Below are 23979 nucleotides of genomic sequence, written 5' to 3'. Positions count from 1 at the left end.
TCTATTGTTGTTTCTTTTAATTTTAATTATTAAACTGTTCTTATCCCAACCCATGAGCGTTACCCTTCTGATTCTCTCCCCCATCTACCGGTGTGGGGCTGAGCTGCCGCTAAACCACAACAGTCTTTTTGGCGCCCAACGTGGGGCTCAAAGGTTGGAGATAACAACAGCTGCTGGTCACAGCACCATGTTGTCCTTTTTGCAGTTGGTGTTAAAGATTGGTGTTGGTTGTTTGAGTCTGCTGTGTTCTGCAGTGATTAGTAATGTTTTGCCTACAAGATTTGTTATACAAACACTCGTTTTCAGCTTTATCTGGTATTTGGGGTTTTTGCTGAAACCGTTACTGTACTTTGGATACCACCTTGTTGAGACAATTAGCAGTTATACCTCCTCCTCTGAGAGGTTTTATCTGGAGGAAATACAGAATAGTACCTTTGCAACTTTGTTCTATGATGTCTGTGCCTTTGTTACAACAACGTTTTTGTATCTTGAACATCCTTGGGTGGTTAAGGTGCCCTTATTGTTAGTTTTTGGGCATGTTGTTTTGGTTTTGACTAAGCAACTTAAGAATATCACCCAGAAATCTGCCCCAAGGCTTGATAGTTAGGAGTGGCAGGGCATGTGGGATAGCATGGGCAAATACCTAGGGCAGTGGGCACCCCCAGTGTTTTGGAGTTTCACCCCCGAACAAGTGCAGAATCCTGAAAAACTAGTAGAATATTTGGAGAAAGTATGTTGTTATGCTGGGAACTCCAGAGAGACACAGATAACTGCAACATGCTGAGGCCTGGCCCATGCATACCTAGCCCTGCTCAACAGTATTCAGTGCCCCCAGGGGGAAGAGAATGTCTCTGGATTGAAATGCAAAGTGACTGGCACTGTAGACAATCCAGCCCTGAGGACAGGCACTGCAGCCACTCAAACCCCCACAACAAGTACTGGAGTTAGCTCAGAAAATAAACCCGTACCAGTATCAGTTGCCCCCATACACAAGACAAAATATTGGAAGCGGACATCAACTCGTTTAGAACGGGATGATGAAGAACCAGGGCCATCGCGGGGAGAGGAGGGAGAAGTAATAAATGAAATAGAGACCACCCGATCCCTGTCCTTGAGTGAGTTGCGAGATATGCGAAAAGATTATAGCCATTGTTCAGGTGAGCACATTGCCACCTGGCTGCTCTGATGCTGGGATAATGGGGCCAGTAGCCTGGAACTAGAGGGAAAAGAAGCCAAACAATTGGGATCTCTTTCTGGGGAAGGGGGCGTTGACAAAGCAATTGGAAAAAAACCACAAGCCCTCAGCCTCTGGAGGCGACTCCTGTCTGGAGTGAAGGAAAGGTATCCCTTTAAAGAAGATGTTACATATCGCCCAGGAAAATGGACAACTATGGAGAAAGGCATCCAGTATCTAAGGGAATTAGCTGTGTTTGAGGTGATTGATGGTGACCTGGACGATCAACGGTCATCCAAAGATCCAGATGAAGCCGAGTGCACACGACCCATGTGGCGGAAGTTTGTACGGAGCGCACCATCTTCGCATGCAAACTCATTGGCAGTAATGTCCTGGAAAGATGACGAGACACCAACGGTGGCAGAGGTGATAGATAGACTCCAGGATTACGAAGCAAATATCTCTTCCTCGCTTGTCTCTGCTGTGGAGAAACTATCCCAAGAGGTCCAGCAACTCAAAGAAGATCTGTCCTACTCCCCACCTCGACAGAGTAGTGTCTCAGCTGTTAGGAATAAGCGTCCTTTGGCTCAAAGGAGGGGATACACACCACTGGCCACCCTATGGTTCTACCTGCGTGACCACGGAGAGGACATGATGAGGTGGGATGGCAAGCCTACCTCAACCCTACAGGCACGAGTGCATGAACTGCAAGGAAGAAGAGTCACTCAGGGAGGCTCTTCCAGGAAAGCTGCTGCTCCAGTTTCCAGTGAGCAAGTCCCTAGACAGAGGAGTAGAAGCGCAGATTTTATTTCTAAGCCTAATAGAGGGACTCCTGATTCACATTTACAGGAAGTAAGTTGTGACTGCCATGATCAGGACGAGAGGGGTCCTGCCTCCAGCCGGGTGGAGGAAAGGGATAACCGGGCTTACTGGACTGTGTGGATCCGATGGCCTGGCACGTCCAACCCACAGGAGTATAAAGCTTTAGTGGACACCGGCGCACAGTGCACCTTAATGCCATCAAACTATATAGGGGCAGAACCCATCAGCATTGCTGGAGTGACAGGGGGATCCCAAGAGCTAACTGTATTGGAGGCCAAAGTGAGCCTAACTGGCAATGAGTGGCAGAAGCACCCCATTGTGACTGGCCCAGAGGCTCCGTGCATCCTTGGCATAGACTACCTCAGGAGAGGGTATTTCAAGGACCCAAAAGGTTACAAGTGGGCTTTTGGTGTAGCTGCCTTGGAGACGGAGGAAACTGAACAGCTGTCTACCTTGCCCGGTCTCTCAAAGGACCCTTCTGTGGTGGGGTTGCTGAAGGTCGAAGAACAACAGGTGCCAATCGCCACCACAACAGTGCACCGGCGGCAATATCGCACCAACAGAGACTCTCTGATCCCCATCCATAAACTCATGCACCAACTGAGGAGCCAAGGAGTCATCAGTAAGACCCACTCACCCTTTAACAGTCCCATATGGCCAGTGCAGAAGTCTAATGGAGAGTGGAGGCTAACAGTAGACTATCGTGGCCTGAATGAAGTCACTCCACCGTTGACTGCTGCTGTGCCAGACATGCTAGAACTTCAATACGAACTGGAGTCAAAGGCGGCCAAGTGGTATGCCACAATTGATACCGCTAATGCATTCTTCTCAATCCCTCTGGCAGCAGAATGCAGGCCACAGTTTGCCTTCACATGGAGGGGCGTCCAGTACACCTGGAATCGACTGCCCCAGGGGTGGAAACACAGTCCTACCATTTGCCATGGACTGATTCAGACTGTACTGGAACAGTTAGAAGCTCCAGAACACCTTCAATACATTGATGACATCATCGTGTGGGGCAACACAGTGGAAGAAGTTTTTGAGAATGAGAGAAAATAGTCCAAATCCTTCTGAAAGCTGGTTTTGTCAGAAAACAAAGTAAGGTCAAGGGACCCACACAAGAGATCCAGTTCTTAGGAATCAAATGGCAAGATGGACGTCATCAGATTCCAATGGATGTGATCAACAAAATAGCAGCCATGTCTCCACCAAGCAGCAAAAAGGAAACACAAGCTTTCTTGGGCGTTGTGGGTTTTTGGAGAACGCATATTCCAAATTACAGTATGATCGTAAGCCCTCTCTATCAAGTGACCCGGAAAAAGAATGATTTCAAATGGGGCCCTGAGCAACGACAAGCCTTTGAGCAGATTAAATGAGAAATAGTCCATGCAGTAGCTCTTGGTCCAGTCCGGGCAGGACAAGATGTAAAGAATGTGCTCTACACCGCAGCCGGGGAGAATGGCCCTACGTGGAGCCTCTGGCAGAAAGCACATGGGGAGACCTGGGGTCAACCCCTAGGGTTTTGGAGTCGGGGATAAAGAGGGTCCGAAGCCCGCTATACTCCAACTGAAAAAGAGATATTGGCAGCATATGAAGGGGTTTGAGCTGTTTCAGAAGTGGTTGGTAATGAGGCACAGTTGCTCCTGGCACCCTGACTGCCAGTGCTGGGCTGGATGTTCAAAGGAAACGTCCCCTCCACACACCATGCAACTGATGCTACGTGGAGTAAATGGGTTGCACTGATTACCCAGCGGGCTCGAGTAGGAAACCCCAGTCACCCAGGAATCTTGGAAGTGATTATGGACTGGCCAGAAGGCAAAGATTTTGGATTATCACCAGAGGAGGAGGTGACACGTGCTGAAGAAGCCCCACTGTATAACAAACTGCGAGAAGATGAGAAGCAATATGCCCTGTTCACTGATGGGTCCTGCCGCCTTGTGGGAAAGCATTGGAGATGGAAGGATGCTGTATGGAGTCCTACACAACAAGTAGCAGAAACTGCTGAAGGAGAAGGTGAATGGAGCCAGTTTGCAGAGGTAAAGGCCATCCAGCTGGCCTTAGACATCGCTGAACGGGAAAAGTGGCCAGTGCTCTATCTCTATACTGACTTCTGGATGGTGGCAAATGCCTTGTGGGGCTGGCTGCAGCAATGGAAGCAAAGCAACTGGCAGCACAGAGGCAAACCCATCTGGGCTGTCACATTGTGGCAAGATATTGCTGCCCGGGTAGAGAAACTGCTTGTAAAGGTACGGCATGTGGATGCTCACGTCCCCAAGAGTCGGGCCACTGAAGAACATCGAAACAACCAGCAGGTAGATCAGGCTGCCAAGATTGAAGTGGCTGAGGTGGATCTGGACTGGCAGCATAAGGGTGAACTATTTCTAGCTCGGTGGGCCCATGACACCTCAGGCCATCAAGGGAGAGATGCAACATACAGGTGGGCTCGTGATCGAGTGGTGGACTTGACCATGGATATTATTGCACAGGTTATCCACGAATGTGACACATGCGCTGCAATCAAGCAAACGAAGCGGGTAAAGCCTCTGTGGTATGGGGGACGATGGCTGAAATATAAATATGGGGAGGCCTGGCAAATTGACTATATCACACTCCCACAGACGCGCCAAGGCAAGCGCCATGTGCTTGCAATGGTAGAAACAACGACTGGCTGGCTGGAAACATATTCTGTCCCCCACGCCACTGCCCGGAACACTATTCTGGGTCTCAGAAAACAAGTCCTGTGGCGACATGGCACCCCAGAGAGAATGGAGTCAGACAATGGGACTCATTTCCGAAATAACCTCATAGACACCTGGGCCAAAGAGCATGGCATTGAGTGGGTGTATCACATCCCCTATCATGCACCAGCCTCTGGGAAAATTGAACGGTACAATGGACTGTTAAAAACTACACTGAGAGCAATGGGGGGTGGAACATTCAAGCACTGGGATACACATTTAGCAAAAGCCACGTGGTTAGTCAACACGAGGGGATCTGCCAGGCGAGCTGGCCCTGCCCAGTCAGAAATCCTACATACTGTGGAAGGGGATAGAGTCCCTGTAGTGCACACAAAAAGCATGCTGGGCAAAATAGTCTGGGTTCTTCCTGCCTCCGGCAAAGGCAAACCCATTCGTGGGATTGCTTTTGCTCGAGGACCTGGGTGCACTTGGTGGGTGATGCGGGAGGATGGAGAAATCCGATGCGTGCCTCAAGGGGGTTTGATTTTGGGTGAAAACAGTCAATGAACTGAATGGCACAATGCGAACTGCTATATAATACTGTGTGTCACCTCTGTGTTGTATCAATGATATGAGAGTACGAGCCTCCCAACCCATGGAAGATCAACTATGAAACAAGCCGTGCAGCAGTGATGGAACGATGACTGACTCGGTATGCAGTAACCCAACGCCACACACCATCTCTCCCACCCAGAAAGACTGATACAACAGATGTAGCCCAGAGTCATGGACTGGGTGAACTCAATGGACATTTTAATGGACATTTTACAGGGAAGGTCCATGAACTAAGGGAATGATGTCTGTGTATTATGTTAAAGGATGGGAAGGGGAGGGGTGGTGGTTGGTACGGTTGTATTGCATCATATGGGACCTGGGCATGGTGTAAATGTTATGGAATAAGGGGTGGAGAATGTGCTGGTTTTGGCTGAGAAGGGATTAATTCTCCTCCCTGTGGCGGGGGTCGGCTACCTTTCCAGCTTACCGCGCTCTGACGCGTGGCGGGGGGGGCTGGGAGGGGCAGGGCCATGGTGGGGGCGACTGACCCCGACTGGCCAATGGCAGGTTCATTCCATACCATGTGACACCATGACCAATATATTGACGGGGGGGGGGGGACAGTGGCAGCGCGGAGGCGGTGCAGCGGCGGGTCGGTGGGTGGCGAGTGGCTGCGGCGTGTGCAGTTTGTTTCGGTGGTTCATTCCCCCTCTCCCCTCCCTTCCCCCCTCCCCCGGGGCTTTGCGCCTCTCGTTATTCTCCTTTACATTGCATTTCTACTGTTGTTTATTTTAATTTTAATCATTAAACTGTTCTTATCCCAACCCACGAGCGTTACCCTTCTGATTCTCTCCCCCATCTACCGGTGGGGGAGTGAGCGAGCGGCTGTGTGGGGCTGAGCTGCCGCTAAACCACAACAGTCATGTACTTGGAAAATGCTCTAAAATCTCTCTTCTGGTCAGTCCATGATTTCTTCCAGGATTCCTGGGCAGCTGGGGTTCCTCATGCAGGCCCACTGCATGATCATTGAAATCCATGTAGCATCAGGTGCATGATGGGTAGAGGGGGGCCCTTCCTTTGAACAACCAGTACAGCACAGGCAATCGTGGCACCAAGAGGAGGTGTGCTTTTCTACGAATGTATTTCTGAAGCAGCTTGAACCCCTTCATATGCTGCCAATACCTCTTTCAGTTGGGGTGTAGCAGGCCTTGGATTCTCTGTATCCGCAGCTCCAAAACCTAAAGTCTCTTCTTCAGGTGCTTTCTGCCAGAGGCTCCAGGTGAGGCCATTCTCCTTGGCTGCAGTGTAGTGCACATTTCTCACATTTGGTCCTGTCTGGACTGGCCCAAGGGCTACCTCACAAATTATCTCCTGTTGGAAAGTGTGCTGCTGCTCAGGACCCCACTTAAAACAGTTCTTTTGGGTCACTCAACAGAGAGGATGCACAAGCTGACTGTAACCCAGAGTATGCATTCTCCAGAATCCAACAGTGCCTAGAAAAGTATGTGTTGCTTTTTTGTTATCTGGTGGGGACATGGCTGTTATCTTATTGATCACATCTATTGGGATGCGACGATGCCCATCTTGCCATTTTATTCCCCATTTTATTCTTGTGCGAGTTCTTTGACCATGCTTTGTTTTATGATAAAACCAGTTTCCAGAAGGATCTGGATTATTCTTTTCCCTTTCTCAAACACTTCTTCCTCTCTGTTGCCCCATACAATGGTGCCATCAATGTATTGCAGGTGTTCAGGGGCTTCGCTCTGTTCCAGTGCAGTCTGTATCAGTCCATGGCAAATGGTAGGGCTGTGCTTCTACCCCTGGGGCAGTCGATTCCAGGTGTATTGGTCACATTTCACATGCATGAAAGTAAAATATGGCTTGCACTCTGCTGCCAAAGGAATTGAGAAGAACACAGTGGCAATTTCATTTGTGGCATGCCCCTTGGCAGCCTTTGAATCCAGGTCATATTGGAGCTCAAGCATGTCAGGTATGGCAGCACTCAGCAGTGGTGTGACTTCATTCATGCCACATTAGTTCACTGTTAGCCTCCACTCTCCATTAGACTTTTGCACTGGCCATATGGGACTATTAAAGGGTGAGTGGGTCTTACTGATGACTCCTTGGCTCGCCAGTTGATGAATCAGCTCATGGATGGGAATCAGGGAGTCTCAGTGCGATATTGTCACCGGTGCACCGTCATGGTAGCAACTGGCACCTGCTGTTCTTTAACCTGCAGCAACCCCACAACAGAAGGATCCTCTGAGAGGCTGGGCAAGGTAGACATCTGTTTCATCTTCTGTGTATCCACAGCAGCTACACCAAATGCCCACTGGCACCCTTTTGGGTCCTTGAAATACCCTCTCCTGAGGTAGTCTATGCCAAGGATACACAGGGCCTTTGGGCAAGTTGCAATAGGATGCTTCTGCCACTTGTCCCCGTTGGGCTCACCTTGGTCTCCAACACAGGCAACGGTTGGGATCCCCCAATCATTCCAGAAATCCATATGTGTTCTGCCCCCTTGTACCCTCATGGCATTAGGGTATGCTGTGCACTGGTGTCCACTAAAGCCTTATACTCCTGTGGGTCTGATGTGCCAGATCATTGGATCCACACAGTCCAGTAAATCCAGTTGTCCCTTTCCTCTGCCTAGCTGGAGGCAGGGCCCCCTATTCCTTTTCAGAGCATTCATTACCTGAGTCCTGTAATTGCAAACCGCAAGGCCCTACATCATGGTACTAGGAGTGGCGTTCAAAGCCACACAGACATATGTCCATCGACTCAGTATCAGAAGAAAGAGAGGCATCCTCAGCCCTTCTAGTGTGTCTAGGGAATTGCTCGACAGCAACTGGAGCAGTAATCTTCCTGGATGGACCCTTTTTAGCTGCTGCTTTTCCCTGCAATTCCAGGTCCAAGGTACGTGCACATTCCCACTTCCTCACGTCCTCCCCATATTCTCACAGATAGAACCACAGGGTGGCACATGGCGTGCACCCACAGGTCCCTTTCCTTTGAGCAGAGAAAGACAGACTCCATATGGCACTCTTGATAGCTGAGACACTGGCCTGTAGGGGCAAGGAAGAAGAGATATTCTCCATATTCTCTTCAAGTTGCTGGAACTGGTGGGACAGTCTTTCCACAGCTGAGATGCAGGCCTGTCGTGTAGAGGGGGAGGGGAAAGAGAGATTCTCTTCAAATTGCCAGAGCTGGCAGGCCTGTCTATCCACAGTTGGTGCCTCAATGTCTGCCCAGTCCATTATCACCAGAGCATTGTCATAGGATGCTGGTGTATTCTGTACAAACTTTTGCCACATAGACTGTGTGCACTAGACATCATCTGAATCTTTGGAGGCCTGATTGTTGTCCAGGTCGCTGTAGACCATCACCACTGCTCATTCCCTCAAATACTGGATACCTTCCTCTGCGGTAGTCCACTTGCCTTGGTAGTTTACAAGTTCTTCCTTGAGGGGGATACCTTATCTTCATGCTTGATAAGATCTGCCTCCAGAGCCTGCAGATGGCTGTCCTTATTCCAATCCCTTTGTTGATTCCACGGTCCCTAGCGAGGGATCCCAGCTGCTGGTCTTCTTTTCTGTCTAGTTCCAGACCATTGGCCCCACTATCCCAGCATCAGAGCAACGAGGTAGCAATTCACTCACCTTGCTGACCACTGCAATCTTTCCACATATCTTGCAGCTCACTCAGGGATAGGGACTGGGTAGTTTCTGCCTCTCTTATGATTTCTGTCTCTTCCCTCTCTTCTTCTTGTGGGTGTCCTGCTTCAGAACAGGCTGCTGCCTCTGGTTCTTCCTCCTGCTCCCTCTCAGGAGGAGTTTCTTCCTCTCTTACTAACTGGGTCAACCTCTACTTTTATTGTTTCTTCTTGACTACAGGAGCAACTATGAAAGTTGAGGGTTGGGTCTCTGGTTTAGTCACAGCATCTGTTCATGTGACCTCAGAGTGAGCAACCTTCTCAGTGTCCATTTGTGTACCCTCAGAACAAGAGACCCTCTTGCTCTATTGAGGGTGCTGGGCAGTGGTTCAATAGGCATGGGCCAGGCCCCAGCACAACATTACAATTCGCTGTGTTTCATTGGGGCAGGCAAGGCTCCCCTCTTTCAAATGCTGTACCAATTCAGTGGCATTACACACCTGTACAGGTTTAAAATCCTAGGCTAACAGAGGTGATAATGGCCCTAGGCACGTGCCCAAATCCTCTCATACACCCTGACACCCAGGGATAGACAGCTTAGGGACATGTTCTTGTGTGGCATTCCCAATTAGTTGTTTAACCTTATGAACATTAATCAAAATGGATATCAGGCTCACGACACACCCCAGTGCAGTCTGATTGCATAGGGATATTCAAGAAACTGAAAGACCATTGCAAGAAGGCTGGAAAGACCTATCCTGGAGGAGAGGAAGGGTTAGGTGCCATTCTTCCCTCTTTCCACAAAGCATCTTCCAGAGGAGAAAAGGGAAAAAGTGCAATTGCTAATTTTCTCCATGAGATGGTTCTTGGAGTACTGGGACAACGGCAGTGTAGGGCCCAAATACCAGATTAGGCTCAAGGTCAATGCTTTTATCATATCTCTCCCAGCCAAAACAAAACAAAGTGATAAACAACATAGCAAACAGCAACAACTGAAAACAGTCATTAACAATTCCTGGAGTTTGTTGTACAGCAGGAAAGAGAGGAAGCACCAGAGCAGGGGAGGGAACACATAAGTCAGCATTCAGAGTAAATACATCAGCATCATGACCAGCAACAGCAAGTAATAGCCTACCAAGTAACAACTCAGCTAAACAGGTATAACAGCTAGAAGTTCAGTCTAGCACACTCTGATCAAATCTGTTGTTATCTCAAACCCCTCGAGCCCCATGTTGGGCCTCATAAAGGACTGTGGTGGCTTGACCCTGGCTGGCAGGTGAGCCGCCCCCACCCCAGTCACTTGCTCACTCTCCCCCCTAGCAGTGGGATGGGGGAGAGAATTGGAAGGGCAAAAGTGAGAAAAAAACTCATGGGTTGAGATAAAGACAGTTTAATAAACAAAGGAAAGAGGAAGAAAAAAAACCAAACCAAGTGATACAAAGGCAATCACTCACCACCTCCCACAAGTAGACCAATGCTCAGTTGATCTCCAAGCAATGACTACCTACCCCAAAACACCCTCCCCTCCGTTTTTATTGCTGAGCATGACATTATTTGGTATGGAATATCTCTTTGGTCAGGTCAGGTCAGATGTCCCATTTGTGTCCCTTCCCAACTTATTGCAGCCTACCGGCTATGGGGAGCAGAGTGAGAAACAGAGAAAGCCTTGATGCCATACAAACACTGTTCAGCAATAGTGAAAACACTGGTGTGTTATTAACACTGTTTTGGTCACAAATCCAAAACACAGCACCATGTGGGTGGCTATGAAGAAAATTAACTCCATCCCAGCAAGACCCAGTACATGGCATTTGGGCTAAAAGTCAGTGGGTTTAAGATGAGTGTTTTTTTTATATAAGGACAGTTATAGTTGCAATTTAGAAAGAATAAGATAACTTTTCGAAGTTCAGCAATATTGTGTGCTTTTTGAAATTGAAAGTTTTAGGTCCTAATTTTACCAAAGCACGCAGTCTTTGCTCACATATAAGCATTTGTAGCATATGAATTTGCTTCTAGGCTTTCACCCTCACTGAGGACACTGTGAATATAATTACTTTGTTAGTTTAAATAAAATAAGGTGGATCTTTTTTGTAAATATATGTTTTGCTAAAACATGGGAAGATGAGACTAGAGGTTTCTCAGAGATAAAAGGGATTTGAATAGACTCTTTTGAGAAAAAGCAAATGGTTATTTCTCTCTCATTTCTCAGCTTAATCGGGAGTGTCTTTAATTTCCCGTTATGCCTTTTCCTTTCAAAAAACCAACAGCTTACATATCCTTAGTTCTTCAGTCTGTACATTTCAAATGCAAGCATATTAATAAAATAAATACAGTTTTTGGAAATTATGTATTTCATAAAAGTTCATTACTAAATAATAGAAAAGTATTTTGATTTGGGCCTTGTCTGACTGCAGATCTTCATTTCTTACCAGTTGGCAAGTTTGTCAATAAACTAAACCATGCACATGCTCAGTTTGAATTAATACATCATTTAAAAGGAGGAATATGAAAGTCTGCTATGCAAATAGAAGTCTATACAGTCACTTCCCAATTATGAAGTAATGAGATGTGGAATATCATTGATTCTGGAATCTAGTTGGACCTGCATAGTCAGGTTGCATGTATTACATTCTGGTTTTCATCTGGATTTAGAAATCAGCTCATAGGATAATTCATATTGGAAGGGACCTCAGGAAATGTCTAGTCCTACCTTCTATTGAAAGCAAGGTCAGCCATGAAATCAGACCAGGTTGCTCGGGGCTTTATTTAGGATGGAGACTGCACAACCTCTCTGGGCAATCTGTTCCACTGGTGAAAATGTTTTTTCTCGTATCCAGTCTGAACCTCTCATTTCAAATTATGCCTGTTGTCTCTCATATGCCCAACATGTACCACTTCCTCATACACATTAGAAAGCTACTATTAGATGTCCTGAAGTCTTCTCTTCTCCAGGCTGAACAAGCCCAGCTCCCCCATGCCCTCTCTTCACAGGATATGTGCTCCAGCCCTGTGGCCATCTTGGTGGCCCTCTGCTGAACTCCCCCCAGTTCATCAAAATTTTTCTTTTTTTTTTTTTGGATCCAAATCTGGATACACTATTCTAGATGTGGTCGAACAAGCCCCGAAGCATATCAGCTTAACCCCCACCCCCCAATTTGATGTCATCTGCAAACTTTATGAGCAAGCACTCTGTCACCTCTTCCATATAATTTATAAAGATGCAAAATAGGACAGGTCCCAGGATATACCCCTGTGGTACTACACTCATGACTGGTCTCCAGGTAGAGTATGACCCATTAACAACTACTCTCTGTGCCTGATTATCCAGCCAGGTTTTTTTACACATCTGGTGTCCACCCACCCAGACTATATTATTATTCATTTCAGTGAAATTCACTTTGTAATAATGAATTTGATTGAAGATCAACTCTCATGTGGGGATATTCCTTTTCATAGTGGCATTTTATAAGTATTGGGGTGGAGGAGGGAAATGCCACCAGAGGAGTTGGTTTAAAGTTTCAAGCATAAGTTAATAACCAGGTATTCCCATGATTTAGTTAATCAAGACCCTTCAAATTGTTGTATCTTTTCCCAATTGCCATTGCAGCGCATGGACATGGATCGTCGTAGGGAAGATGCCAGAAACCCCAAGCGCAAGCCCCGCTTGATGGAGGAGGATGAATTGCCATCTTGGATTATTAAGGATGATGCTGAAGTTGAAAGGCTCACATGTGAGGAGGAAGAAGAGAAAATATTTGGAAGAGGGTCCCGTCAGCGCAGGGATGTTGACTATAGTGATGCTCTTACAGAGAAACAGTGGCTACGGGTAGGTACTGCTTTTTTCTTGTTGACAGTTGCTATTTGGGGGGTGGGATGTTCTCACTGAAGATTCCAAAGTTGCACAAGTGAAAACACCGTGTAATATCTAAGGTCCATGTATTCTTATTAGTCAGTTTTTACAACTGTGCTCAAGATATAACTTAGGTTTCAAGCTATATTGCTGAAGCTTAATTCATTGCTCAATGCAGAATCATTATTGCAGTTGTTTTCTATTGCAACTATACTGTGGCCATAGATATTGATATATTTCACTTATGTTTTTCAACACACTTAATGATTATCATGATTAAGAGATTCAATTTAAAGTATGGGAAACCTGTGATCAGTGTGTATTACAGCTTTCTGTGCTGCAGTTGTATAAGAAAAAAACCAAACTGATCCATTTCAAAGGTTTGGAAACTTTCAAGCAAGTCTTCTCTCTCTTAAGCTTTTTAATTTCCAAGTGCCTCTGTGTTTCTTGATCCCAGTGAGATCAAAAAACTCGATGAAGACCATGTTGCAGGATTTCCATGCCTGAAAGTAAAGAATCTAAACTTACTCTCACTGAATCTATGATTTTGTTATCCTTGAGGATTTCTTGTCATTCCTCTGCTTAAAAAAAAAGTGGAGATAATGAAAATGCTTAAAAATGCTTACAAAAAGCATTATATAATGAACATTAATGTATATGGCTTTTCAGAATGTTAATATCGGGGTGGTAAAGAAATGAGGTTTGATCTAGAAAGTCTCGTCAAAACCAAATTTCATAATTTTTAACTCAGTTATTATTTCTAAAGCATATTAGTAAGATTTTTCATGTATAGAATGAGTCTTTGGATTTTATAGGCAATATTCTACCATGGTAGAACAATCACATGCTTATGTGGTTGACACTAATACACAGTGCAGCTAGGATCATAAAAGCTAGGGGAAAAAACCCACCAAAATAAAGTGTATATCGGGTAGATCTGCTCAAGCTCATTTTGAACTAGTTAGCTTCAGTACTGAAATACTCTGGCTATGGCAAAAGCTCAGCTTGGACATTCATACTTTACTTCTCAGGTTGGTTTTCTATTGAATGTTAAGCTGTTTTCTGTCCAAAAAATAATAGCCCTCAGGAAGTCATCTTTCTACCTCAAGACAGGATCAGCTATTCCGATGGCATTCCTTACAGATGTTTGCCTAAAGGCCTCCACTGATGGAAAAGTCTGAGGGTACTTGAAGAGCTGGCTGATGTCATAGTGAGACCTCTCTCAATGATTTTTCAATGCTCTTGCGAATCTGGAGAGGTCCCAGTTGACTGGAAGCTGGCAAACATTGTCCCAATCTTCAAGAAGGCCAAAAGGAATGACCCCGGTAACTACAGGTGTGGGAGTTATTGAAAAACACCTGAAATGCAACGCAGTCATTGGTCCCAGCCAGCATGGATTCACAAGGGGAAAGTCCTACTTAACAAACTTATTTTCCTTCTATGACAAGGTTACCCACCTAGTTGACCAAGGGAAGCCAGTCGATGTAATCTTTTTGGATTTCAGTAAAGCTTTCGATACTGTCTCTCACAGTATCCTCCTGGACAAAATGTCCAGCATACAGCTGGATAAACACGTAATGCAATGGGTGAGCAATTGGCTGACAGGTCAGGCTCAAAGGGTTATAGTAAATGGGGTTACATCAGGCTGGCAGCCAGTCACTAGCAGGGTTCCGCAGGGATCCATCTTAGGGCCAGTACTCTTTAATGTCTTCATGAATGACTTGGACACAGGACTTGAACTAATTAAGTTTGCTGATGACACAAAATTGGGAGGAGCTGTTGACACTCTCGAGGGCAGAGAGGCCCTGCAGAGAGATCTATACAAATTAAAGAGCTGAGCAATCACGAGCTGTATGAATTTTAACAAGGGCAAGTGCCAGATTTTGGACCTGGGGCATGGCAGCCCTGGTTGTACATACAGACCTGGGAAGGAGAGGCTGGAAAGCAGCTCTGCAGAGAGGGACCTGGTGGTTCTGGTTGACAGCAAGTTGAACATGAGCCAAGAGTATGCCCTGGCAGCCAAGAGGGCCAACCGAGTCCTGGGGTGCATCAAGCACTGTATTGCTAGCCGGTCTGTTGCTGTATGCTTCTATGGGAGAACTTATCTTGGGCCGCATATCTCCGGGACACAGGGCTCTACCCACCCTGGGGACAGTGATGCACAGACACCAATATGATGGATACAAAATGTCCGTTTATTTAACTGCGTCATATGCTTATATAGCTATTGCGCTTCCTGTTCCTGCCACTCCTATGGGGAGGAGTCTATCTTTCCATCACAGCCCGTGATCTTCCGGTCGCCGATCCCTGTCTATTCCCCTACACCAGTCGAGGGAGGGGATTGTCCCGCTCTACTCTGCACTTGTGCGGCCTCACCTCGACTACTGTGTGCACTTTTGAGCACCACAGTACATTAAGGAAATAAAGCTACTAGAGAGTGTCCAGAGGAGGGCCACGAAGTTGGTGAAGGGTTTAGAGGGGAAGCTGTATGAGGAGCAGCTAAAGTCACTTGGTTTGTTCAGCCTGGAGAAGAGGAGACTGAGGAGAAACCTCATCCGGGTCTGCAGCTTCCTCACAAGGGGAGGAGGAGTGGTAGGCGCTGATCTCTTCTCTCTGGGCGACCAATGACGGGACCCGAGGGAATGGCAGGAAGATGTGCCAGGGGAGGTTTAGGTTGGATATTAGGAAAAGGTTCTTCACCCAGAGGGTGGTGGAGCACTGGAACAGGCTTGATGACATCGATGAATTATTCTTTAAGGAATTAAGGGATATCTCTAGATCAGCTGCCCTTGTCCTTATGGGTGATTTTAACTTCCCAGACGTCAACTGGGAATACCATACAGCAGACACAAACAGGTCCAGGAAATTCCTGAAGCACGTTGAAGATAACTTCTTGGTGCAGGTACTAAGGGAGCTGACTAGGAAAGGTGCCCTCCTAGATTTGTTGTTTGTAAACAGACTCATGGGCAAAGTGACGATTGGTATAAAGTATAAACTGAATATATAAGTATAGATATATAAGTATAAACTGAATGTAGATCAAAAAGTTATTCAGGCTGGAATGTTTGATCAGAAATCTTCAAGCCATGAGCGGAGGGCTTTTCTACAGGCTATATTAGAACATGAGGAAGAAAATGAGGTAAGGCAGTTAAAAAAAAATTCAAAGATGATTCAGTTGGCGCTTGGGAAGCAGCTATATAACTGGTAGGCGAGAGTGCAGTTTGCGTGTAGCTTGGGACTGCTCGAAACTGCAAGCTATTATATAATTTCCTTACAGGAAAACAACTCTATTCCTAAAGGATATTCTCATGAGAACTTGTTGCTGCACTGTTAGATAAAGGCGAGGCCATGTAGGTGGCGTAGTCACCGGTACCAAGTGGGAGCTGCCTGCAGGCTCCTCAGTTGCAATGAGCTGTCTGAGTTTATCCTGTGGCCAAGGAATTTGTGCGGCGCAGCACAGGCCTGGGCCTACTCCCATTAACTGTTATGTGGATCACTAGCTCCTCAATGTGCAACGGTTTCTCGGTCAGGATCTCCACATTCCACCCCTTGATCCACATACAATTTACCTTTACCAAAGAGATATTGCAAGCTACAGGTTATATTAATAACATATGGGCTTCTCAAGCCCTAAGTACAAGCCCCAATAGAGTAGACAGCCTGTTCAAGATCCCTAACTCCTCGAATACAATGTCTTCCATAAGGCTCCCAATACAGCTGCGTAGCATGGGCAGGAGATGGTCTTCAGAGACCCTGCAGAGGCAAAAGCTTGCAAATGATGCAAAGGAGGTACATTTAGAGGCTGTGCTCAGAGGAGCATAAAGCCCTGAGCAACCTGGTCCAATCTTGTAGCTGACCCTGCTTTGAGGAGGTTGGACTAGATGACCTACTGAGGACCCTTCCAACCCAAATTATCATGTGACCCTATAACCAGTAGATGGAGACTCCCATGTCAGGGAGGACCTGAAGCTTGTGACTTCTGGCAACAGAATGAAGACGACTCCTCTGCCTGCAGATCTGCAATTACAGAACAGGTATAGTGCCCTGGGAACAATTGAGGCGGAACAAGCTCCGTCAAGGGAGGCATCAGAGTCAACTGAGCCTATACCAAGTATCGGGGGGGTGTGTGTGTGTGTGGTGTGTGTGTTGGACTAGACAGTCTCTAGAGGTCCCTTCTAACCTCAACTATTCTGTGAGTCTGTGATTCCTTAAAGGAGCCTAATTTTCATATTGTCTCCAAACAATTCAACAAAACAATTAACTATCTTAATTAAAATAACAGTATTTCTGCATGCCTAACATATCTCTCAGCTTAAACAGAGTAACTGTCAGATCCTGATATAATTTCTGTGGCTTAATGAGCTGGCTTAGGTTATTGAAAGGTTTTGTCATCTGTAATTCTTTATTTTAGGCTTTCAAAATACTTAACTATTTTTAATAAAATTTAAGCAAGATCTTTGTGAATATCTGCCAGAATCTTTCCATATTAAAAGAAATTCCTTCAGTAGCCATTAAATCTTTTGTATTGAAAGCAGTTAAAACTGTGAAATAACAAAGCTAATACATTTTTTTATATTCACTGTGATACAGGTTTGATTTATACTATTACTTCACATGTTCATACAATTTTTTCCAGTGTGATATATATTAAAAGCAATGTTGCTGCTCCCTGTCATTCAGTTACAAACATGCCTTTTTGTAGGATTGGGACTTCTCTGAAAATGCATTCTAGGAATGCTCCCAAAGAGGGCACTGAAGATGTCATCGGTCAAAACTTAGCTTAATATGTGATATGTTGCATCAGTGTTATTTGTTGTATACGTCTCACAATATTCACTTGTGTTTTTTACTAGACTACATTAAAAATTACACATACTTTCTCTTCTAGCTCTGCACATTTCTGGGTTTAGAGAAAAATATGATAAAACTGAAGGAAAAAATATTATTGAGTAATTCAAGAAGGTAGTAAATGCCCACACATTGAGAGGAAGAGAGAGCGTTTCACTAGTTCAGAATCCAAATATTTTGGACTTCTTGTAGTCTTTTGCAGGATTTTGGAGGCAATTTTTAATAGCTTGCTTAATGAAGGCGCCGTGGTTTAGCCGTCGGCTCAGCCCCACACAGCCGCTCGCTCACTCCCCCACCGGTAGATGGGGGAGAGAATCAGAAGGGTAATGCTCGTGGGTTGAGATAGGAACAGTTTAATAATTCATATTAAAAGAAACAACAACAGAAATGCAATGGAAAGGAGAGCAACGAGAGGCGCAAAACCCCGGGGAGCCGGGGAGGTGAGGAATTAACCGCCGAAACAAACCGCACGCGACACAATTGGTCACCACCCGACACCACGCCTCCCCCGAGCTGCAAACTGCCCCCCCCCCCCCGAAATATACTAGTCATGGTGTCACATGGTATGGAATGAACATGCCATTGGCCAGTCGGGGTCAGCCGCCCCCGCCATGGCCCTGCCCCTCCCAGCCCCACCCCACCCCACCCACCCCTCCCCCCCCCGCCACCCGGCAGAGCGCGGGAAGCTGGAAAGGTAGCCGACCCTCCACGGTGAGGAGAATTAACCCCTTCTCAGCCAAAACCAGCGCAGAAGGCTTTTTATTCATGTGATTTTTTTTCATTGTTGTTAGGGTTGGTGGGTTTTTTTTAAACTCTCAAATTTCTTCTATACCCTTCCACTTCTTATTTTCATGTCTTCCCATACACACATGCGTTCAGGTATATGCACACCCACAAAATATGTAATGAGGTGGTGGTTTTTTTTTTTTAAAAAAAAAAAGAACAGCTAGCTTTTTCCAAATATTGAATGTATGAAATATTGGTGGGGTGTGGAGCGAACAGTTCCAGAGCTTATGCCACCAGAATACTGTGTCAGAACACTATCACTGTTCCAACTGCTTTACTTATTTCATGTTTGAATTACAGATTACATGAGTATTTAGTGAGAGCTGAAGCAGTAATCATACTTTTTTCCTGAAGTGTAGAAATCTTACCAATGGAGGGAAAACGGGATATATAGTTATAGATGCGGGCTTCTTTGGATTATTTTGAAAATAAGAGACTGTAGAAAGTCAATTTTGAGGTAGTATATACTGCATTCTACTCCACCTCCATTTTAGCGAGTACGAAACATTTATTGTCACGTAAAACCCTTAACTGTAGGTTTACAGTATCCTGTAACACAGATTCAGTAAATGTTTTAAGGTTTTTATGTGGGAACCAAACTAATGTTTGTAGCTTTGATTGAGTGCCCTGTTATGAAATTTAAAATGGCATGTACTTTCAAAATAGTTGCTGTATTTGGAGAGAGGAACTGAGCATTATGGAGCCTGATCATGTTAAAAATGGGCACCATAGCTCTTCAACATTTACGTTTTCAGTTGAATCCTAGAGTTTTGGTTGATTTTGCCAATGAATGTTTTTGATTTTATGAAATAGCTTTTTGTCAAAAAGATGGATCTTCACCAGACACACTCTTCGGGAAGTCTGCTGCCTCCCTGGGGCCCGGGTTAAAGATGTTATGAGAAAACTTCCTACCCTGGTACGGCCCTTGGATTATTATCCATTATTGCTTTTTCATGTAGACAGCGATGAAGTTGCAATAAGAAGTCCAAGAGCGATCAAAAGTGACTATCAGATGACCGGTTAAGGGATCAGGAGCACAAGCAGTGTTTTCCTCTATCCTTCCAGTTGCAGAGAATGTTGTTGGAAGAAACAGGAAGACCCAGCTGATCAATACCTGGCTCTGTGACTGGTGTCGCTGGCAGAATTTTGGGTTTTTTGATCATGGGTCGGTCTACATGACACCAGGCCTGCTGGCAGCAGACGGGGTACACCTTTCTCAAAGGGGGAAAAGGATCTTTGCGCAGGAGTTAGCAGGGCTCATTGAAAGAGCTTTAAACTAGATTTGAAGGGGAAAGGGATAAAACCAGGCTCGCTAGTGATAAGCCATGGGATGGCATGCCAATGTTTGCGGGACAGTGTGCTAGCGAGGTCCTTTGGTCCGCTCCACGATGTGCTGATTACACTGGAGCACATTTGAAATGTCTCTATACTAATGTGCGCAGCATGAGGAATAAACAAGAGGAGCTAGAAGCTTTGGCCCAGTCCCAGAGCTACAGTATCATTGGCATAAGTGAAACCTGATGGTATGAGTCCTGTGACTGGTGTGCTGTGATGGACGGCTATAGGCTCTTCATGAGGGATAGGCAGGGCAGGCGAGGCAGGGAGTCGGTGCTGTATGTAAGGGAGGGGTTGGACTGTATGGTGCTCACAGTTGGCGAGGACACGGTTGAGAGCCTCTAGGTAAGGATTAAGGGGAAAACAAATCAAGCCAATGTTGTTGTGGGAGTCTACTATCGACCACCCAGCCAGGACGATGACATCGATGAGTTATTCTTTAAGGAATTAAGGGATATCTATAGATCATGTCATGGTTTTAGCTGGGATAGAGTTAATTTTCTTCACTCTAGCTGGCATAGTGCTGTGCTTTGGACTTAGTATGAAAATAATGTTGATAACACACTGATGTTTTAGTTGTTGCTAGGTAGTGTTTATACTAGTCAAGGACTTTTCTAGCTTCCCATGCTCTGCCAGGTGCACAAGAAGCCGGGAGGGGAGGGGGCACAGCTAAGAGAGCGGTTTCAAACCGGCCAAAGGAATGTTAACAGTATGTTAACTGGGAGGAGCTGGCCGGGGGAGGGAGGCAGCAATCGCGGCTGCATGGTGTTTAGTTGCCGACTGGGGCTGAACCACGACAATCAGCTGCCCTTGTCCTTATGGGTGATTTTAACTTCCCAGACGTCAACTGGGAATACCATACAGCAGACACAAACAGGTCCAGGAAATTCCTGAAGCACGCTGAAGATAACTTCTTGGTGCAGGTACTAAGGGAGCTGACTAGGAAAGGTGCCCTCCTAGATTTGTTGTTTGTAAACAGACTCATGGGCAAAGTGACGATTGGTAGCTGTCTTGGTCACAGTGACCACGAAGAAGCTGAGTTTCAAATTGCTGGCAATAGGAGAAAAACTGCCAGCAAAACTTCGACCCTGAACCTGGGGAGATCAGACTTCGGGATGCTGGAGGAGCTAGTTAGGAAGGTCCCCAGGGAATCTGCTTTTGAAGGTATTGGGGTCCATGAATGCTGGTCACTTTTTAAGAGCCAGGAGCAGGCAAGTCCAAAGAGTCGGAAGTCCAGCAAGCGGGGCAGAAGGCTGGCTTGGCTGAGCAGGGATCATCTTCTAGAACTTAGGCGGAAAAGGAAAGCATACGGACATCGGAAGCAAGGACAGGCGACACGGGAGGACTACAGAGATGCTGTTTGCCACTGTAGGGAGAAAATTCGTGTGGCCAAAGCTCAACTGCAGTTGAAGCTGGCCAGTACTGTGAAGGACAACAAAAAGGGCTTTTTAAAAATATGTTAACAGCAAAAGGAGAATCAGAGATAACATTGGTCCATTGCTCGATGGGGTCAGTCACCTCACAAATAGGGACGTAGAGAAAGCGGAGACATTTAATGCTTTCTTCGCCTCTGTCTTCAACGCTGATGATGGTCCCTGGGGCCCCCAGAGCCCTGTGTTGGAAGACCGTGACTGGGGGAGTGATAAACTCCCAATCGACTCTGCAGTTGTTTGAGACTTGCTGCTCCAGCTGGATGCACATAGGTCTATGGGGCCCGATGGGGTTCATCCCAGGGTACTGAAAGAGCTGGCTGATGTTATCGTGGGACCTCTCTCCATTATTTTTCGATGGTCTTGGGAGTCTGGAGAGGTCCCAGTCGACTGGAAGCTGGCAAATGGCAAAGTGACGAAGTGGCAAGTGGCGAAGCCACCGAGGCAAAGTTTTCCAGAGCAGACGGTCTGCCAGAGGATCCTTCCTAAAGTGGCAAAACCACAGCAAAACCACAGCAAACGCATGAAGGAAAAAGCACAGGGAGACAGAAAGTAGCCCAGTCCCCACCCCCCTCCACCACTCAGAGCGGGAAGGAGTGAGCTCCTGACTGAAGAATAACCACAAGCAGGTTGAAAGCTTATGGGAAGAACCAGAGACTGAGGCAACAGAGGGAACCTTGTGGTTGGTGACTACTACAGGCTGCCTGATCAAGGGGTGCCTACTGACGAAGCCGTCTTCCTCCAACTCTAGGAGGCTTCGCGCTCGCAGGCTCTCATCCTACTGGGGGACTTCAACCACCCTGACATCTGCTGGAAAAGTAGCAGGGCAAGCTGTAGGCAATCCAGGAGATTCCTAGAATGCCTTGAGGATAACTTCTTGAGACAGGTAGTAGACAGCCCTACCCGAGGGGATGCAATACTGGACCTGATGGTCACCAATGCAAGTGAGCTCACCGGCGACGTCAAGATTGGAGGCAGCCTGGGCTGCAGCGATCACGCACTGGTGGAGTTCACACTCCTGAGGGATACGGGAAAAGCGAGAAGTATAGTCAGGACTCTACATTTTAGGAAAGCAAGCTTCCAGCTCTTCAAGGAGTTAGTCAGCAGGACCCCCTGGGAAACAGTCCTCAGGGGCAAGGGAACAGAAGAGAGCTGGCAGATCTTTAAGGGCGTGTTCCATAGAGTGCAAGAGCTCTCCGTTCCCAGGTGTAAGAAATCAGGCAAGGAAGGGAAGAGACCAGCATGGCTGAATCGAGACATGCTGGTCAAACTAAAGAGCAAGAGGGAACTGCACAGGCAGTGGAAGCAGGGACAGGTGTCCTGGGAAGAGTATAGGAACGCTGCCTGGTTGTGTGGGGATGGGGTCAGGAGGGCCAAAGCACAGCTGGAGCTGAATGTGGCAAGGGATGCAAAGAATAACAAGAAGGGCTTCTACAGGTACATCAACCAGGAAAGGAAGGTTAAAGAAAGCGTACCCCCCCCCCCCCGATGCACAAGAATGGTGGCCTAGTATCAACAGACGAGGGAGGAGAAGGCTGAGGTACTCAACAACTGTTTTGCCTCAGTGTTCACTGGTAACCTCTCTTCCCACACCTCTCAAGTGGATGGACCGCAAGACAGGGACTGGGGGAGCAGACCCTCCCACTGTAAGGGAAGATCAGGTTCATGACTGCCTGAGGAACCTGGATATACACAAGTCTATGGGACCTGATGAGGTACATCCCAGAGGCCTGAGGGAACTGGCTGATGTAGTCGCTAAGCCACTCTCCATGCTATTTGAAAAGTCATGGCAGTCAGGTGAAGTCCCTGGGGACTGGAAAAAAGGAAACATTGTGGCCATCTTTAAAAAGGGTAGAAAGGAGGACCGTGGGAACTACCGACCTGTCAGCCTCACCTCTGTGCCGGGGAAGATCATGGAACAGATCCTCCGAGAAGCTATGCTAAGGCACATGGAGGACAGGGAGGTGATCTGAGGCAGCCAGCATGGCTTCACCAAGGGCGAGTCCTGCCTGACCAACCTCGTGGCCTTCTATGATGGAGTGACTACATCAGTGGACAAGGGAAGAGCTAGGGTTGTCATCTATCTGGACTTCTGTAAGGCCTTTGACATGGTCACCCCCCAGCATCCTTCTCTCTAATCTGGAGAGATGCAGATTTGATGGGTGGACTGTTCGGTGGATAAGGAACTGGCTGGATGGTCGCAGCCAGAGGGTAGTGGTCAATGGATCAATGTCCAGATGGAGACCGGTGATGAGTGGTGTCCCTCAGGTGTCCGTACTGGGACCAGTGCTGTTTAACATTTTCATCAGTGACTTAGACAGCAGGATCGTGTCTACCCTCAGCAAGTTTGCAGATGACACCAAGTTGAGTGGTGCAGTTGACACACCAAAAGAGCGGGATGTCATCCAAAGAGACCTGGACAAGCTGGAGAGGTGGGCCTGTGAGAACCTCATGAGGTTCAACAAGGCCAAGTGCAAGGTCCTGCACCTGGGTCGGGGCAACCCCCAATATCAATACAGGCTGGGGGATGAAAGGGATTGAGAGCAGCCCTGTGGAGAAGGACTTGGGGGTACTGGTGGATGGAAAGCTGGACATGAGCCAACAATGTGGTCTTGCAGCCCAGAAAGCCAACCGTGTCCTGGGCTGCATCAAAAGAAGAATGGCCAGCAGGCTGAGGGAGGTGATTCTGCCCCTCTGCTCCACTCTGGTGAGACCCCACCTGGAGTACTGCATCCAGCTCTGGAGTCCTCAGCACAGGAAGCATATGGGGCTGTTGGAGTGGGTCCAGAGGAGGGCCACAAAAATTATCTGAGGGCTGGAGCACCTCTCCTACGAGGACAGGCTGAGAG

General features: G+C 46.9%; 1 protein-coding gene across 2 annotated transcripts in view; it reads left to right on the top strand.

The window, feature by feature from the left end:
- LOC142049641 (SWI/SNF-related matrix-associated actin-dependent regulator of chromatin subfamily A member 2-like) overlaps positions 1-23979 on the top strand; it is a 101902-nt gene that overhangs the window by 26572 nt on the left and 51351 nt on the right. For both annotated transcript variants that reach the window (XM_075077521.1, XM_075077522.1), the window contains one exon: positions 12489-12707. In XM_075077521.1, the coding sequence (XP_074933622.1) occupies positions 12489-12707 (219 nt within the window). The remainder of the gene's footprint in view (positions 1-12488; positions 12708-23979) is intronic.

Source organism: Phalacrocorax aristotelis, chromosome W (genome assembly GCF_949628215.1).
Source record: "Phalacrocorax aristotelis chromosome W, bGulAri2.1, whole genome shotgun sequence".
Lineage (NCBI taxonomy): Eukaryota > Metazoa > Chordata > Aves > Suliformes > Phalacrocoracidae > Phalacrocorax > Phalacrocorax aristotelis.
Note: the sequence above shows the minus strand (reverse complement) of the source record. Positions and strands in the feature narration are given on the sequence as shown.